General features: G+C 43.4%; 1 protein-coding gene across 1 annotated transcript in view; it reads left to right on the top strand.

Moving 5' to 3' along the window:
- Nucleotides 1-19,348, top strand: part of PEX14 (peroxisomal biogenesis factor 14) — a 139,838-nt gene that overhangs the window by 875 nt on the left and 119,615 nt on the right. The window contains exon 2 of the mRNA XM_068986123.1: nt 13,164-13,211. Within this exon, the coding sequence (XP_068842224.1) occupies nt 13,164-13,211 (48 nt within the window). The remainder of the gene's footprint in view (nt 1-13,163; nt 13,212-19,348) is intronic.

The following is a 19,348-nucleotide window of genomic DNA, read 5'->3' as shown; positions in this document are numbered from 1 at the left end:
GGACAAATTACGCTTATTATCTCGTTTAATGCTCATTACAACCTTTATGAAGTACAGGCTATTAAGCGCCATTTTGCAGGGTCTGTAACGAGCCTGATAAGCCTGGATTTGTGTGTGACTCCACTAGTTAGTCCTCCATGTGTAAGTTTAGTTAGGATTGGACAGAGGAGGAAGAAAATGGTGTCAACCTGGACTCATCGTTCGTTTCTCACCTCCTTGAAACACCTGTGGACTTTTCAGCCGCCTACTGGTATTTCACTTCCTTCCTTGGCAGAAGAATACCACTTAGTGTTTCTTATTACTCTTTCATTCTTTATAAGTCTGTTACAGGAATTGCACTTAGAGGAGTAGCGTGTTCCCCAGACCAGCTTCCGCTAGCGAAGCGAATGATTCAGAGAGATGTCTGCATTGTAAAACATGAGAAATAAAGAGGGCTGCTTTGGTCTTCTCACCGTCGAAAATTCTGGAGTGTGGGGAGTGTCCTGAGTTGGAGGGGGCGAAACTCTTCATTCTTGCTTGCTGAAATACCGAGGCTCCTCAGAATCTGGGCTTCTCTGAACTGTTATATATTAGGAATGCCTGTAGGCTGGGATTAAAGGATGCCAGAACGTGTAATTTTCCTGTAACTGAAGGTTACTAGAATTTTTGCCACTGGGAGGCTTTTAGCCCCCAAAGTGTCTTTTGGTTCTAGAAATTGCCTTCTCTGTGCACATGGACGGGATCGAAGGTCCTGAAGGGGGCTTGGCTGGCCTCTGGTTTTCAACTCTGCTTCTCCTTTGCCCTCCTTTCCAAAGCTGGTAGAGATGGGATTGCATCAGAAAATGCTGGCAGACTGGGGCAAAACTTGAATGTTACACACCAGATTCTGTCACTGTCTGACAATAAGCTGCAAATGCTTGCATTTTAAGTGAACCAACTCTCTTCAGCAGTTGCTTTGCATTTCATTTTCTAGTCCTGCTCTGTGGTTTCCCCATTTCTCCAGTAAAACACAGTGGAACTGAGAGAACTGTTTGTATATTCCCCCAAGCCTGGTTTGGGTGTGAGAAGAACGCATCACACCTGTGGGACTGAGCCAGCATTCTGTCTCTTGTAGAAACTTTGTTCGCTTTGTGGCATCAGTCTCTTGTTTTGAAAGATTGAGGGTAGATAACCAATACTTTCTTTGAAAGGCAGTGTAAAGCAGTGGTTAAAAGTATGGCCTCTGAAGCCATCCCCACTGCTCTAGAATCCTAGCCCCACTATTTACCAACTGTGTTGGTCTTGGACAAGTCACTTCTTTGGCCTTAGTTTCCCCATCTGTAAAATAAAAATAATACTAGTGCCTATCTCATAGCACTGGTCTGAGGATTAAATGAATTAACTTGTTTTAGAACAGTGCCTGACATAGTGTGTTATCTATTAGTATTCCATGTAGTAAACTCTGGAGTTGACGCACAAGCCATCTAAGCCTTTCGTCAGTTCCTGTTGTGATGTTTTTGGGAGTTATGAGTTTTCATATGTTGACCAGAAGTTCACTAACGTTTTATTTGCTCTTAAGTAATCGCCTTAAAATTTAAAGGAATATCCTAACTAATGATTATCCTTGCTGTCCTTTGTAACTTAGATTTCACTGGTATACTTGCTTTTTCATAAGGCTATAGTCGTTCTAGTTTGTCTTCAAAACAGTCTGTTGGAATTGCTTTTATTGCTTCATACTCTTGTTGTGTTTACTCCACATGACTCTGTTTCGCAAGGCTGATCTCTTATCAAAGTCCCTTTTAGTCTGTACATGTTATGGCCCATAGGAACAGGAAATGTTATCCCTATTTCTGTACTTTCCTACCAGCTTTTCTGTCTTTAGTGAAGAGCAGAGGCATGGTTCAATCCAATGGTTTAATGATTGTTGAGTATTGAGAATTATTACGGAATGTAGGTTTCGAGTCTGTTCATGTTCACTGGATATAGTCAATTATGGACTGAAAAAACACAGAAGCAGGGAAGGGAGAAGAGTACAGCAAGGATATTATGGAGAGAAAGGCTTGTTTTCCTGATTGGCTTTGGTTTGAGCTCCAGCACTCACTCACTGTTGGACTTATCACTCCACCTCTCTGAGCCTCAGTTTTCTTCTCTGTAAAATGGGAGTGATAATAATTAACTTAGAAGGTTGCTTTGAGGGTTGACTGAAGTTACAGATGTTAAAAGTATGTGGTACATTTTGAGTGCTTATGTTGTGAATGTTAATTTCCTTCTTCAGGTCTCTGCATACAGTTTTGGAAGATTACTGAACTCTTGAATAACAAGTTCAAACAAGATATTTTGTCCCTCACTCTTTATTTTGAAAAATTTTCAACCTATTAGAAAAGTCGAAAGAATAATACAGAGAATTCCTCTAAAACTCTCATAAAAGCGCACAAGATGCATTGTTTACTTTTTGCTGAATTTGCTCTATTTCAGTCTCTATATTTTTCTTTTCTTTGGGAAGGATTAGATAGTTACAGACATGGTATTTCATTCTAGAATACTTCACCTTGTCTCTCATAAGAGTAAGGTTATTCTCTACATAACCAAAATACCACTATCACAAAGGAAGTTTGGTATTGATAAAATATTATTTATTAATACAGACCACATTCAATGTTTCCAATAAAAAGACAAATTCAGGATCCAGTGAAGAAATAGGGAGTGCATTGATTTGCCTCTTTAGTATAATTTAGCATGATTCTCTAGCCTTTAAAATGAAAAAAACCTTTTTATTGTTGTTTAACAGACACCTAGGAAGTCCACCACTATGTGTACAGCTTGGTGAATGTTCACAGAATGAACACAATCTTGCGTAACTAGTACTCGGATCAAGCAATCAAACATAACTGGGACCTCAGAAACCTCTTCGGTGTCCCTCCTGTTACTGTCCAGTCCCCAGAACTTTGCCCCTATCCTGACTTAATATCCGTATGTTAATAGCTTTTTGAGTGACTGAGTCTTTGTGGCCAAAAGCTTTACCCTGGAATTCAAATAGGTGTGTTGTGGTCAGTTTTGACAAATGTATATATACCTGTTTAACCACCACCACAGTCAAGATCAAAACAATTCCAGTATTCCCAAACATTCCCTTACTCTGCTTCCCCAGAAAATCCTAGCCTTTGGCCTCAGGAAATCTGAGCTGCTAATAGATTATATTTGTCTTTCCTAGAATTACACATGAATGTATTCATAATGTATATAATCTTTTGTGTCTCACTTCTTTTGCTCAGAATAGCGTCCGTGAAATTTTATATTGTTGTACATATGGCTTAGCAGTAAAGAGTCTGCCTGCAGCGCAGGAGATGTGGGTTTGATCCCTGGGTCAGGAAGATCCCTTGAAGAAGGAAGTGGCAACCCACTCCGGTATTCTTGCCTGGGAAACCGCATGGACAGAGGATCCTCGTGGGCTTTATAGTCCATGGGGTTGTTAGAGTTGTACATGACTGAGCAACTGAACCACCACCACCACCATGTATCAGTAATTCATTACTTTTTACTGGTGTGTAGTATTCCATTGTATAGGTAAATCAACAGCACTGTTGATCTGTTCGCCACTTGGACATTTGGTGTATATTAATGGCCTGTTGTCTAACAATGTTATCACACATTTAGCAGCTTCACGTTTGTTGTCTCGCAGTGTCTGTGGGTCAGGAGTCAGGACACGATTTAGCTGTGTCTCCCAAGGCAGCAGTCAAGCTGTCTGTCAGGGCTGTGGTTGCATCTGAGTCTTGGCCGGGGAAGGATTTGCTTCCGAGCTCGCGTGGTTGTTGGCAGCATTTGGCTCCTTGTGGACTGCAGCGTGAGGACCCCATTTTGTCAGCAGCTGTCAGCCAGAGGCCACCTGCAGTTTCTGCCACATGGGTCTCCCCCGAGTGGCCGCTTGTTTCCTCGAAAGTGAATGGACATTACAGTCTAGCGTAATGTAACCTCATATGTGTAACTACATGAGCTCTGTCACCATTAGCATACTGTATTGGCCAGAAACCTGCCACCGTTCCTGCCCACATTCAAAGGGACAGCAGAAGGGCATGAATGCCAGGAGATGGGGAGCATGGGAGGCACCTCGGAGACTCTTCCCCACATGGTTGGTTCTAGTTTGGGGCTACTGTAAATATTCATGTGTGTTTGTGCAAACATATAATCATTTTTCTTGGTAAATACCTCCCAAGTGTAACTGCTGGGTCACATGGTAAGTGTACGTTGAGCTCTGTAATAGCTTGCATTCTTGTTTTGTAAAGTTGTGGTCTTTGTTGTTGTTTAGTCACTAAGTCATGTGTGACTCTTTGCGACCCTGTAGACTGCCTCACCCCGTCTTCTCTGACTTCCATGATTGCCCAGTTGGCTGAGATTCATGTCCATTGAGTTGGTGATACTATCTAACCATCTCATTCTCTGCTGCTCCCCTTCTCCTTCTGCCTTCAGTCTTTCCCAGCATCAGGGTCTTTTCCAGTGAGTTGGCTCTTCACATCAGATGGCCAGAGTATTGGAGCTTCGGCAAAGTTGTACTGTTCTTCATTCCACCAACAATGTATGAACATTCTGATTGCCCCACACCCATACCAACACTTGGTATTGGTTGTCTGTTTTAATTTTAGCCATTTGAGTGTGTAGCTTGAGTGAGTATGTAGTGGTATTTCATTGTGGTTTTTCTTTGCATTTCTGTGATGACAAATAACATTAAGCATCTCTTTTCATGTGCATACTGGTAAAGGCTGAGCCTCATGTTTTTCCCCATATGAATATCAATTGTTCCAGCATCATTTGTTGATCTTACCATCTTTGTGGAAAAAAAAAAAAAAAAGAAAAGTAGTATATAATAGATCAATTTCTAAACTGTCTTCTGTTCCATTTATCTGTTACCTATATGTTTCTCCTAATGCAAATGAAGTATAGTTGACTCATGAGTTTGAACTGCATTGGTCCACTTATACTTGGATTTCTTTTGCAATAAATACACAGTGCAGTATATAATATACTACACAGTTTGTGGTTGGTTGAATCCATAGATATGGAGGGCTAACTGATACTGATTTATAGTTTGTGTGTATGTGTGAGAGAGAGAGAGAGAAATCTGTATCTAACTGTAAGGTAATACTGGCCTATCAGAACGAGGTGGGAACTTCTGTTTATTTATTTATTCTTTGGCTGTGCCATGCGGCTTGCGGGACCTCAGTTTCTAGACAAGGGATTGAACCTGGGCCACAGCATTTGAAGCCCAGGGTCCTAACTACTAGGCCACCAGGGAACTCCCTCGCCTTTCTTTTCTACTTTCTGAAATAGTTTGTGTAAGACTGCTATTACTGGGCACTTCCATGGCAAGTGGTTAAGGCTTGTGCTTTCTGTTTTTTTTCTAGGGTCAGCTTTGACATAATGTTTCTCAAGGAATTTGCTATCATTTCAGTTGTCAAATATGTTTTTAAGGTGTTTCATAATATGCTTTTTTATTTTTTCTAAAGGTTTCTTCTTTTTCCCCATTGTGGACCATTTCTATAGTCTTTATTGAATTTGTTATAGTATCATTTCCATGTTATGTTTGGTTTTTTGGCCACAAGATCTTAGCTCCCTGACCAGGAATCCAGCCTGTATTCCTTGCATTGGAAGGTGAAATCTTAACCACTGGACTGCCAGGGAGGTCCCTCTATCATTTTTTATTTAAAGAGAAGTTAATTCTTTATTTTATTTTCGGCTGCTTTGGGTCTTTGTTGCCTTGTGCAGGCTTTCTCTAGTGGCGGCGAGTGGGGGCTTCTCTCCGTTGTGGTTTTGGGGCTTCTGTGGTGGTGGCTTCTCTTGTGGAGCATGGGCTGTAGTCACACAGGATCGGTAGTTGTGGCCCTCCCGTATCTTTTAGATGTCTATAAAATATGCAGAGATGTCCCCCTTTTCATTCCTACTATTGGAAAATAATGTCTTTTTTTAAAAACTGATCGATCTGGCTACAGATTTTCAGTCTTAGTATTCCTCAGAAAATCGGTTTTTATTTTATTGATTTTCCTCTGTTGTTTTTAAGTTTTAAATTTTCTTTCTTTCTGTTTACTTTGGGTTTCACTTGTTCTTTCTCTAGCTTCTTTTCTAAAGTCACTAACTAAAACTATAAACTTCCTTCTAAGCACAGCTTTAGTTGCATTCCACAAATTTAGATGCATTGTGTTTTCATTTTCATTCAGTTCAGTTCAGTCACTCAGTCGTGTCCGACTCTTTGTGACCCCATCGACTGCAGCACGCCAGGCTTCCCTCTCTATCACCAACTCCCGGAGCTTGTTCAAACTCATGTACATCATGTTGGTGATGCCATCCAGCCATCTCATCCTCTGTCGTCCCCTTCTCCTCCTGCCTTCAATCTTTCCCATTATCAGGGTCTTTTCCAGTGGGTCAGTTCTTCACATCAGGTGGTCACAGTATTGGAGCTTCAGCTTCAGTCCTTCCAATGAATATTCAGAACTGATTTCCTTTAGGATTGACTGGTTTGATCTCCTTGCAGTCCAAGGGGCTTTCAAGAGTCATCTCCAGCACCACAGTTCAAAAGATCAATTCTTCAGTGCTCAGCTTTCTTTATGGTCCAACTCTCACATCTATACACGATTACTGGAAAAACCATTGCTTTGACTATACAGACCCTTGTCGGCAAAGTTATGTCTCTGCTTTTTAATATGCTGTGAGTTCAGCATATTTTTTCTGTAATTATTTTGTCTTCTTGATTAGTGCTCTTATTTTGAAAGTGTCCTTGTTTATCATTGGAAATATCTGTTAGTTTGAAGTTGTCTGAGATTAATATTGCCAGTACAGCTTTCGTATGATTAGTGTTTGCATGGTCTATCATTTTCCATCCTTTGGCTTTTGAGCTGTGTGTGTCATTTTGTTTAAAATGGGTTTCTCATGGGCATTCTATAGCTCAGTCTTGGGTTTTCTCACCACTTAGTCTGACAGTCTCTGCCTCTTAATAGGAGTGTTTCATTTGTACTCAAGGTAAATATGAATGTGGTTGGGTTTAAGTCTGAAGTGAAGTTGCTCAGTCGTGTCCAACTCTTTGCGACCCCATAGACTGTAGCCTGCTGGGCTCCTCTGTCCATGGGATTTTCCAGGCAAGAATACTGGAGTGGGTTGCCAGGTTCGAACCCGGGTCTCCCACATTGTAGGCAGACGCTTTACCGTCTGAGCCACAAGGGAAGCCCTCGGGTTTAAGTCTACCATCTTGCATTTTTTTTTAATCTGTTTTTTGTTTTCTCTTTTTTTTTGTCTTCTCTTGGATTGAATTATTTTTTGGATTTCATTTTGTCTCTACTGTTGATTTAGCTGTACCCTACCAATTATTATTATTATTATTTTTACTAATTAGTGATTGCTCTAAGGTTTACAATATGTTACTTTAAGTTACCACAGCCTATTCTCAAATGACATACTATTAAATAATTCACGTATAAGAACCTAACAGAAATATGCTTCAGTTTTCCCTCTTATCCATTATACTATGTGTCATAGATTTTACTACTACATATGACATAAACCTCACAGTACATTTAAAGTATCTTTTAAAAATAAAAATGTCTTTGCTAACATGTTGACCATTTCTAACGTTCTTCTTTCATGTAGATTAAGTTTCCATCCCGTATTGTTTTTCTTCTGCTTAAAGAATTTCTTTTAATGTGTTTTGTGGTACAAGTATACTGTTGACGACCACTGCCTCTTTTTCCTTTTGAAAAAATCTTTAATTTGTATTCATTTTTGAAATAATTTAATTGGATATAGAGTTCCAGGTTGTGTCCTGCCCTCTGTGGGCATTTTAAAGATATTATTTTTTTTGAAATGCCAGATGGCCAAGTTTTTGTGGTTTTATTAACACAAATGCAGTGTGCAGACGAGCTGTCTGTTCATTTCTCTGCTGGGCGGCCTGGCGTAGGATTGGTGACTCTGAGGGCCAGCAGGATTGCTCTTTCCACACTGGCTTTGAGTCCTTGGAGGAGACGTGTGAGTAACCTAAGCACAGGAAGGTTGTTGCACGTCAGCAGCACTTTAGGCTCCCTGAAATTGTGGACCAGGAACTTCCGGAAGCCACTGGGCAGTATGACCTTCGTGTTCTTGTTGCTCCCGTGACCAGCGTTGGGCACTTGTATCTGGCCCTTGAGTTTCTTGAGCACCCTGTTGTCAGTGCCTCTGGGTTTCCATCAGTTCCACTTAATTTTGACATATCAGTCTGACGGGTGTGGGTTCAACTTCTTGGTCCTCTTTTTAACGAGCTTCACGAGGGGTCTGAAGGTGGCCCTGATGGCTGTCACCTCTGTAAAGTGGGCAGTGCTGAGGAAGAGCCACAGATACTATCCTATTGTTTCTTTGTTTTCCTTTTGTCCTGCACAGTTATGGATCAGAAGTCTGAAGTCATTTTTAATCTTGATTAATATGTGTAGGTAATGTTTCTCTTTTTTTTCTGGCTGCTTAGAATATTTTTCCCTTTTCATATTTTTAGAATTCGGTTATGGTGTACTTTAGTGTACTTCTGTGTTTGTTCTGCTTGGGGTTTGTTGAGCTTCTGGATCTGTGAGTTTCTAGTTTTCATCGAACTTAGAAAATTTTCAGTCATTATTCAAATGTTTTTCTCTTTGGGGCCCTCCACCATCCTTCATTTTAATCAGTTTCTGCTGCGGTGTTTTCAAGTGCACTTACTTTTTTTCCTGTAGTAGCTAATCTACTGTCATTACTATTCTGTGAAATTTATATTTCAAATATGTTTTTTCATCTCTAGAAGTCCTACTTTCTTCTTATACCTCCCATTTCTGTCCTTACTGTGATCATGGTTTCCTTTAAATTATTTTTTAAAAGAAGATCTTTAATTTATTTGGCTGTGTAGGGTCTTGGTTGTTGCACATGGGATCTTTAATTGTGGCGTGCAGACTCTCAGTTGTGGCACCTGGAGTCTGGTTCCCTGACCAGGGATCGAACCTAAGCCCCCTGAACTGGGAGCATGGTGTCTTAGCCACTGAACCCCCAGGAAAGTTCTCTTTTTAAAATTTATTGAGGTTTTTTACTTGACATACAGCATTATATTAATTTCAGGTGTACAACATGATTTGATATTTGTATTTTTTAATTGAGCTAAATTCTTGAATAAAGCTGGACTGGTGAGACTCATGGATCTTGTGGACTTGGTTCAGCTTCTGACAAGCAGTTTGGCTGCTCAGACCTTACCCCTCTTTCAAAACCACGTCTGAGCTGCGTGTTAAAGATGGGAGTGAGTCCTCCTCGTCATAAGGAAGTGGGCTTGTTAGGATTCTTCCAGGGGTCCGATTGGTGTTTTGAATGGAGCAGTCCTTCATTGTGTCCACTGTGGGACATTTAGTCCCCCAGACCCCTGCCTTCTAAATGCCTGTGGGGCTCTCTGGTCACTGTGACAGCCAGAAACACCTCCACACACTTTTAAATGCCTGTCTGGGGGTGATTCCACCCCAGAGTTGAGATCCACTGGGTTGTGACATTGCTTTGAGACTGGCCAGGTTTGTATTTTGTTGGTGGTGAAATGCTGCAGGGAAAGACACTGGCATTGTCCTTTGCCTGCTTCGTTTTGGCTTACGTATAAGAAGTGGTTCCTTTGTTTTACTCTTTTAACTAAAAAATTAATTAAGTACATATTAATTGAGTATCGATACCAGTTACATTCTAAGTGCTGAAGATCAGGCTTCACCAAGGTGGTAAAGTGCCTGCCTTCAAGGAACTGAAAACTAGCAGGGACAGACATTAATAAACAAGCTATATAATGAAGAATTTCAGATGGTGTCATAAGGACATCCACATGCAGAGTAGCAAGGATGAATGATGCCTGTCCTGGTTATCAAGAAATAGTTTTCTAAAGAACACAGGTATTTCAGCATGAGCTAGAGAATCACCTGGAAAATAATCGTATTAGGCAATTCTCAGATTGGTAAGAAGTCATTTGTGAGCACAGAGCAGTGAGTTGGAATACAGCGTGGGGAAATGCTTGCTCCTTTCTTGGCAGCCCCCGAGAACAGTCTTGGAAGTCAGGCTTTGGTGTGCTGAGACCCTAGAAGGCTCTGTGAAGCCAAAGTTTGAGGAATTCAGAGAGTGTTGCTATTTAAGCTCCTTGGTGGGGCTGTGCTTCTTACACACTTTGAATATCCCAGAAAGACTCTGTAAGGAGCCAGCTTCAGTGGTGGGTCCCCAAGGAAGAGGAGGCTGTTGGGATGAGGAGGGAGCTTCCTTTTTAAATTTTTTAAAGCAGAGTATATTTACATGGCTCACATAAAAAGGTACAAAAGCATATATGATAAAACAGACTTCTTTGGTGCTGTGTATGGTTTAAAGTTTTTCCTCTGGCAAATATTAGTTGTTCAGGAGATGAACTAATTTAAAGGGAAGTTCCTTGGAGGTTATGATTCACAGTGATTAGTTGTATTTCAGGAAGAAAGTTTTAGTTTAAATCAGAATGAGGCTTCCTGAATAATAGAGCTGTTTGTGTTAGTTCCATCTAGTTAAATAACTTACATTATTATTTATGGGATAGCATTAAGGTTGTTGCTTAGTAAAATGTAGTCTAAACAAAACTCGATTATTCTGATTAAGTAGAAGAGCTCCAGTTCTTTTGGTACCCGCTCTTTTAGCTGAGTCATCATAGGCAGGTTCTTTAACCTCCCTTGCCTCAGTTTCCTCATCAGCAATACTTCCATACATTTATTGTGAGAATGAAATAAAGAAGGAGCTAAGTAAATGTTTGCACTTAATATTTACCAGATGGACTGAAGGAAGCCCTCAAGAAGGCAATGAACTTCATATAATATGTTCAAACCCAATCCATTCTGCTCTTTGTTGCCCGCTCATTCATTCAGCAAATATCTGTGGAAGGTCTGTGGCTCAGCAGGTGAAGAATTTACCTGCAATGTAGGAGACACAGGAGAAGTGAGTTTGATCCCTGGATTGGGAAGATCCCCTGGAGGAGGAAATGGCAACCCACGCCAGTATTCTTGCCTGGAGAATTCAATGGGCAGAGGAGCCTGGTGGGCTACAGTCCAAAGGGTCACAAAAGAGAGCTGGACACGACTAAGCAAACAAGCACATAACCTGTGCCTGATACTGACCCAGGGATACAGTGATGAGCAGACACAGAGTCTGCCCACTTGGAGTATATAATCCGGTGAGGACACAGACATCAGTCGGATATCACACACTTAAAATTGCAGTTCAGCTTAGTCTGAGGGGAGAGGAGAGGTGTGGAGTACCGTGGAGAGGTACACGATGTGAGTGTATATTCAGGAGATTTGAATATACAGATATTCTCCTGTCAGAGAAGGAATGCTTTCCCAAGAGTGACTTAGCTGGCATCTGAAGGAGAAGTTAAGCCGTCAGAGAGAAGGGAAGGAACAGCTGGTGCAAAGGCCCCTTGACAGAGGAAGAAAAGGCAAGTGTGTGCGTTGTGGGCAAAGCTGGGGAATGTGGTGCCAGACCTGGTATGTCAGAGGAGATGCATGGCCAAACTGAGAAGGTTTATCTGTATTAGAGTCATTGTTGTTTACTGGGGCGGTTGGGTGGATGAGATCAGAGTATTGTTTTGAAGAGAGAGTCTGCTTGCAGGGTGGAAACTGAATTAGAAGAGAGCCAGCATGGATGTGAGTGAGCTGATGAGAAGGGTATGGCAGTGGTCCAGGCAGGGGTTTTTGGAAGCTTGGACTTAAGTGACGTTGGAAGAAATGGAGCAAAGTGGATGGCCTGATTCCACAGATGTTTAGGAGGGCATATGGGAAGACCTGATACGGTGTTTGCTCTGGCAGGTGAGGGGAGGCGCTGCCCAGGGTGGTCTTTTGGATTCTAGTTTGCGTATTTTGGTGGAAGGTTGACTTTCACCCAGACAGGGAAAACAGAAGAGGTCATATGTGGTGGAGGGAGAGGATTATGAATCTGCTATGGGATTTGTTAAGTCCAGGAGAAGGCAGGAAGTTGTGGAACTCAAGAGCCGTGTGGGCTGGATCCCTAAATGCATCAGCTTGTGGATGCCTGGAGCTTTAGGAGGGAGGGGAGCACGTTCAGGTTTCCAGTTACTTTCCATACTTTCTAATCTTATGCTGGCTGACCTTCTTGTCCTAGGGAAGAAGGGGCTCTTGAGAAGGACTTCGGATGAAGTGGTAGGGTCTTTCCAGCAGAGTCCTTGCCTCCCTGTGTGGGAGCAGCTGGGCATGAGGAATCTTTGGGGACCCTCTGTGGACTGGACTCTTCCTCTCTCCACTTCCATTCTTTTCCCCAGAAGGCTTAGCACTTGCTGTCTGAACCAGCTGGGAGGAGTTTGGAGGCTGGCTCCACAGATTAGTTCATTTGTCTGGATATTATCTGTGGATAATTGGGAATTGGTTTGAACATCAGTAACAGTAAACTAATCATGACTCTCTCAAGCTGCTTGTTTTCTTCCTTTGGAGATTTGTAGATTTCCTCCTAGGTTGTCTGTCTCTGTCTCTTGTCTCTCCCTTTCTCTGAGCTGTGGCCATGTCAGCTAAGGGTTGAAGGTAAATTTGAGAGTGAGGGGAGGGATCCAGAGAAAGAAACAGACTAGGACCAGGCGAGTGGGCCACATGCTGCCTGCGGGTTGGTCTGTTTATCTGTCAGCTTGTCACTAGCTTATTTTCAAAAACCCGACTTTCTTTTCTGCTGGGGATTGGTATCCTGAGAGACAGGTAGTAATAGGAACCAGTGTTCATGGTTTACGGCTTCCTTGGCTCCAGATAGATGCTGAGTGTAGGCAACTGGGGCCCCCTTGTGGCTGGATCTGGTTCTTCACTTTTGGTCTGCTTGCTGGTCAACGTGGAGGGTGGCGGTGGGCAGAGATGGCAAAAGGAAAGTTTGGCTCACTTAATACCTTTTGTGGACTTTGCTATTGCTGTGGGTTTCGTGATGGTCCCGTGCCGCTGCTACTCAGCTGCTTGGGCCCTCTGAAGCCAAATTCAGCCTTGAGGTGTTGTGACTGTGAACCTGAACCTGGAAGCCCTCTCTCCATGTTCTCTAGCAAATTTGGGCTTCCTGGGCTACTTCTTACAAGGAACCCACCACAGACCTCTCTGCAGTATGGAAACGGGTGAGAAGTGCCAGAAGTAGTTGTTTGTGTGGGTCGCCTTTAGTTTTTTGATGTCCATTGGGTGGCACTGCAATCTTACTTTTGTTTTTATTTTTCTTTGCAGCCAAGCTCTGCTCCAGGAATTGAAAATGTGGTGCCTCGAGAGCCGCTGGTAAGAAGCCACGATATATAGTATGAGTCTCTATTAATTAAAATACGTAGTATGATTCTCTGTTAATTAAAACACTGAGTTTAAAGAAGCCTGATGACCCTATAGTCATGCGTCAGTAGTGCCCTTGAATATAGGAGTGGAGGTGTTCTGTGGAGACCCAGCCCGTCAGCGACCTCTCACTTCTGACTGCTTTTCAGGCATGCAGAGGTTAGCGAGATTCCCTCTTAGTAAAGCCTGGTCTTTTCTGGAATGAGGAGCACCCACCCCTGGTTTGGTGATGCACCGTTTTATTTCTTGTTAATCAGTGGGATGCCCAAAACCTATGGTAGCTGAGCTGAAGTGAGGTTGCTGGACCTGACCAAGGAGCTGAGCTGCTTGATTGTCTGAAATAGCCATTCTGTTCCTCAGAGTGAGGGCACTTCAAGTGGCCTTTGAAGAACAGAAAAGAGAGAGAGAGTTCTGTTTCTGCCTGGCCTGTAATTAGGTTTGTGATGCTCACTACCAACATTCTCTGCTAACACAGTTGATAGGGAAGAGGCCTACTAAGTGCTGAAGCTAATTCTCTTTACACAGTGCGTTTGCCTTGGTGGTCTTGGCCTGAGTGCCTGCCCCATTTTCTGTTTTGCATTTCAAGGCCTACTGCAAATCCTCTTGGCTGACTATTAAGCCCTTTTCTGTACTGGAAATTCCCTGGCAGTCCGGTGGTTAAGACTCTGCACTCTCATTGCTGGAGCCTGGGTTCAATTCCTGATTGGGGAACTAAGATTCCACAGACTGTGCCTCACAGCCAAAAAAAAAAAGACTTGATCTCCAGAGAAGTTTTACAGAGGGGCCAGCTTTATGTTTAACTTCGCAGAGCTTTCTCTTTTGCTGAATAGTGATAGCAAACTTAGGGATATACCACCAAGCTTCTGTTTCAGCAGGGCCTATAGTTTTACCTGTTTTCCTTCCCTCTCCTTCTGGAGGTATGGGAGGAGGTGACGTGAGGCCCTTACTGCCATGAGCAAGTCTGAATCCCGGCCTGTGCTAAGACTTTCCAAGGCAGGAGGTGAGTTGGATCTGGCTGAGCTGGAGGAAGGCCCGGGTGGCGCCAGCCCTGCGGGACTGGTGGAGAGAGCCACTCTTGTCCTGCATGTCACCTGCTCTTCCCAAGGACGGCTCACTTCCCGCCACTCCCCTCGTGGCTTCATTTCTCTCTTTTGGTATTGCGTGGGCTCTTCCTTGTGGTCTTGGTGGTGTGAAAGCCAGAGGAGGCTTTGCTCGGCCAGTCCCGTAGGTTGGGAGCTTGTTTCCCGTGGGGCCTGCCTCAGTGCCCCTCAGACTGAAGTTGTAGTTGACTTTGGACTAAAGTTCAAATTGAACACTCTAGTCCTCTTCAGTCCTTTATTCCTCAGTCTCTTTTCACATTTTTATCTACTCATTTAACTACTGATCACCAGAAGAGCGGCTGGACCATCTTTTGGGCGTTCTTTCTAGCATGGAGCCCTGAGCAGTTGGTGGCATTGCTGACTATCGGGTGCTTGGAGCCCCATGGCCCTTCTGCTCTGCTAATGTTTCTGTGCACTGCTCGTTTCCTGCTGCATTCGGCATCTGCATGTTGGTTGCTTGTATTTTTATTTCTTTCTTTTCTGGGAGGCCCTGAGCAGTCTTCAAACCCTAGTAGCCAGCGATCGTCCAGAGTTCAGACTCATTCTCTCCAGGCCAACTCCACAATTACCTTATATTTAATTAATATTTTTTCCCCTCTTTACATACTTGCTGCATAATTGCTCAGAGGAAAGAAAACACATAGCAGCAATTTATATATATATAAAAAAACAATAATTAAAAAAAAACCCCGAAATAAACTCCCATCTCATTTGGGTTGATCCTATGAGTTGGGTAATTAGGGCCCTATTAAAAGGTAGACCCTTCCTCCTTCCCTTCTTTTTTTATTAATTTTTTTATATTAAACTCCCACAGTCTCTCAGTCATGCCCTTATTGCTTTTGGCCAACCATTTGCAGCAGCCTGATTAAATGAGGGCACCAGCCGAGTTGTATGCTCTTATGTGAGCTACTTCTGCCTCTTGGGAGAGGCAGCAGGAGGGTGCCAGGCAGAGAGGCTGCCGAGGGCCAGCGGTGCCTTGTGTGGCTGGTCAGGGGGACAGGACGAGCCGCTGCGAACTGGCAGCAGGCTAGAGAGAGTCACAAGGTGCCAGAGAGGTGATGGGGCACCCACCCACAGAAAGCCCCCCAGCACTCAGCCCAAGGGCCTATCTATACCCTCACCCCCACCCCCCAGGGAGATTCCTCAGGCTGTATGTGTTAGCTGTCTCCTGGGTGCTCAGGAGGAGCAGACAATTGAAGAATAAAGCTAAGCCTTCTTCCTAAGTAATTTATATATCTTATTTGGGGAAGAAAATGCATTTGTTACATGCAAGACAATTAGCAAATGGCATAAGGTTGTATATAATTTTAGCAAACAGTACAAAATTGTATATAATTTGGTGCAGAATTGCCTGGCTGGGAGTGTAAGAGAGCCTTCATTATTCAGAGAAGGAAGAGTTCTCTGGTGGGTGAGGGGTTCCTTAGGGATGGTTTTTGTGAAACTCGAGGCCAGGGCTGGAGGAATAGGATAGTCCAGTGTTGGAGGGAACACCGTGCTCAGTTATTTCTGGTTTTGTTTTTAACCAAGTGGAGTGCATATTTTCCACAAAATTCCTAAATGGAAGATGCCTGTTCTCTATACTAATAAGGCTAAGCTTGGGATGCTGAAGGCAAATAATCTTGTTCTTTGTCTTCAGAACTAGATGAGCACTTTGGGGTAATTTTCCCCTTTATTAAAAGAGAGGCTGTACTGAGGAGTCAGCATAGTGCAGGTGACGTTGTTAGGTGGACGCATGGAGGTGTCTGCACTACTGCTTTGCTCTGTTTCTAGGAAAGGAGGACCTGGTTTTCATTTCTGTCCTCTCTGGACCCTAAAAGCTGGTTTGTGATTTTGAGTTGTAAGTAGGCTCATTCGTGTCTGACTCTTTGGAGATCCTACAGACTGTAGCCCGCCAGGCTCCTCTGTGCATGGGATTTCCTAGGCAAGAATACTGGAGTGGGTTGACATTTCCTCCTTCATGGGGTCTTCCTGACCCAGGGATTGAACCCGAGTCTCCTGCGTTTCCTGCATCAGCAAGCGGATTCTTTACCACTGCACCACCTTGTGGTCTCTAATTGGCACACTGTGTGTGTAGCCATCCCCTTGTCTTGATTCTGGCTGCGTAGTGACACTGCACGTTACCTTCTCTTGCCCCTGCAGACCTCCTTCCCTCACTAAAGAACCAACCCAGCAACTCTGGCCGTATTAGTGGGGTAATTGCTCTGTAATGTCATGATGTCCTTGGGGTGGTGATTGGTGAACAGATTCCCCTTGATAAATTCTGTGAACTCCCCACTGAAATTCTCTGATTGTTAATGACAGAACTCTTTGCCAGAGTTAAAATGGCTTATTACTTTTTCTTTACACTTTGTTCACTGAGCTTTGCCTCCCAGGACAAGCTCCAGAGTACTGACCTCTAGCTTCCCCCAGACCTGCTCAAAACCTGTAAATTTCCTGTAGACCTGGCTTTTCTCATCACCTATGTGGGCACATGCTCAAGCCGTCGCAGAGGCTCTGGGCTGGTCCCCGCACTGCTCTGCCAGGATCAAGTGCTCCTGCCTAGTTGATAAACCTTTAAGAATGGCTGGACGAGTGTCTGCATCGAGTTCCTCCCTTGCTTTGATGCAGAAGTAATCTTCTTAGGGTCCTTCCAGGCATACAGGTTGAGGGTATTTGAAGCAGCTGTAAATACGGTTTCGTTTACGGTCTGCTCACTTTTTTCAGGACGAGTTCCTCAGTGTTCAGCAGTACAGTTGCTTATGTACTTTATATAATGCTTATGGATCTGGGCTAAACTAGGATTTCAGCATTTTGCTCTTTGAAACCAGCTTATTTCTAATGGGTGAGTCTTCTGCCATCTTCTCTTCCTCTGACCTGTAGGTATAGGTTTTGTTTTTGTTTCTGTCCTTTTTCTGCATCCCTCTACCAAAATAACCTCAAACAACAGCTAATGTTCCTTTATAAATGATGATGGCAATTCTACTTTATTACCTTCCCTGTTGCTGCTGCTAAGTCGCTTCAGTCGTGTTCGACTCTGTGTGACCCTGTAGACGGCAGCCTACCAGGCTCCTCCGTCCATGGGATTTTCCAGGCAAGAGTACTGGAATGGGGTTCCATTGTCGTCTCCTATCACCTTCCCTAGGATTAATGTTTTTTGGTATGCTGAATTCTCTCCCCCTTTTTTTTTCTTTTACCTTACATCCCCATGACTTAATTATTCTATAACTGGAATTTTGCTCCTTTTGATCGTTTTCTCCCATTCCCCCCACCCTCCTCTGAGTTCTGTTTTTTAATTTTAATTTTTTAGGCTCCACATATCTGAAGTACAGAAGTATCGTGTCTCCTCAGGTTTCTCCCGGAGGCTAAGACAGAGCCTTGCCTGGGGTGAAGGGGTTGGGTGGGTGGTTCTTGTATTTGATCTCCACCCTTCTTGGGGAGCTCTTCTACCTCACACCTGGACACCTAAGATTTTCTCTTTGGTTTTTAAGTCAGTTAACCAGAGGCTGGCAGTCAAAAGGCTTTTAAGGGACTTCCCTGGTGGTACAGTAGTTAAGACTCTGTGCTTCTAATACAGAGGGTGGGGGTGAGGGGGGAAAGGATTTGATCCCTTGTTGGGGAACTAAGATCCCACATGCCATGTGATGTGGCCAAAAAGTAAAATCTAAAAAATCTTGGTGAATTCAGGGAGCTCCTCTTTAGGAGGAGAGCTGTGGCCGGTCGCCTGTCTCCTGGAAACCTCTCACAGGCACCTCTGGCACAGTCTCCCCCGCATTTGTGTCTTTTGTGGTTCCAACACTTAGCTAAACTTGTTGGCGGGCTCATGGTCGGTAGGTGATTCTCATGTTTTTCCCCACCAAAACATTTCTGAAAGATGACATTCACATGCCCAGTGCATTTCTTTGTGTATACTCATGTGAAATAATGTGTGTATGTGTGTATGTATGTATAGAACATACAATACACATATATTTATTTTATGAAGTTCAAAGCACTTGGCAGAATAAAATTGATTTTAACATTGTATTCATGAAAGAATTTTATAAGCATGGAGTAGTGACACTAGCCACTTAGATTTTAGAAAATTGTCATTTTTCCAGGAAAAATAAATAAATATGGCAAATCTAAAGTATTAAGCATTATTATCTAAAGAGTCTGTAATGGTTCATTCTGTGAGTGTAACAGAGTTAGGTTTGCTCAACTGAGCTGTGATTTCCATCTGTTTCCCACTCAGGGTCTATTTGGAGGCAGGTGACTGGGGATGATGTTGTAGCTGCTGCTGCTGCTGCTGCTGCTGCTAAGTTGCTTCAGTCGTGTCCGACTCTGTGCAACCCCATAGATGGCAGCCCACCAGGCTCCCCCGTCCCTGGGATTCTCCAGGCAAGAGTCCTGGAGTGGGTTGCCATCGCCTTCTCCGATGATGTTGTAGGGATAACCCTAAATCTGCTCTATTTATTTATTTGTAAAAAGTGAGCCATCTGCCTGTTTTGGTGCTTACTGTACGAAAGGCACAAGGCACCCCTCACAGCTGCTGTAAGAAACTTGGAACCTAAATTAAATGTAAACACCCAGAGGGTGGTGCTTGTGGTACACCCCCGGCGTGTCGAGTGTCCTGACTCTAGATGTGGGGCCAGAGGTCCAGGCACTGCGAATTGGAGGAAATATTGGCTTTCCTCCTCCCCCAATCCCCCAAAACATTGCTCCTTAACACTGACACCCCTTGTCAGGAGGGAGCCTGAGATTCCTGCCTGTCCTGTGGATTGGGGGAGGAAACTGGTGAGAATTAAATGCTGAAATGGATGAACCTGAGAAAAGCCTCATTCTGTCTCTGGTGGCTTCTCTCTAATCTCTAGGCTACTTACTGATTTTGAAATTACTGCCTCTTCCTGCTTCGTCCTTCCTATTACAGACCTAGGAGGTTTATTGAATAGACCAGGCGGTGCCCTTTAAGTTGTTTCCTCCTCCAGGTAAATGAAGAGGTGTTTTTGTTTTTTTTTTTTTCTGTTTTAAGGT

This window comes from Capricornis sumatraensis, chromosome 14 (genome assembly GCF_032405125.1).
Source record: "Capricornis sumatraensis isolate serow.1 chromosome 14, serow.2, whole genome shotgun sequence".
In the NCBI taxonomy this organism is placed as follows: Eukaryota; Metazoa; Chordata; class Mammalia; order Artiodactyla; family Bovidae; genus Capricornis; species Capricornis sumatraensis.
The sequence above is the reverse complement of the archived record's forward strand: the minus strand, read 5'-3'. Positions and strand labels throughout refer to the sequence as shown.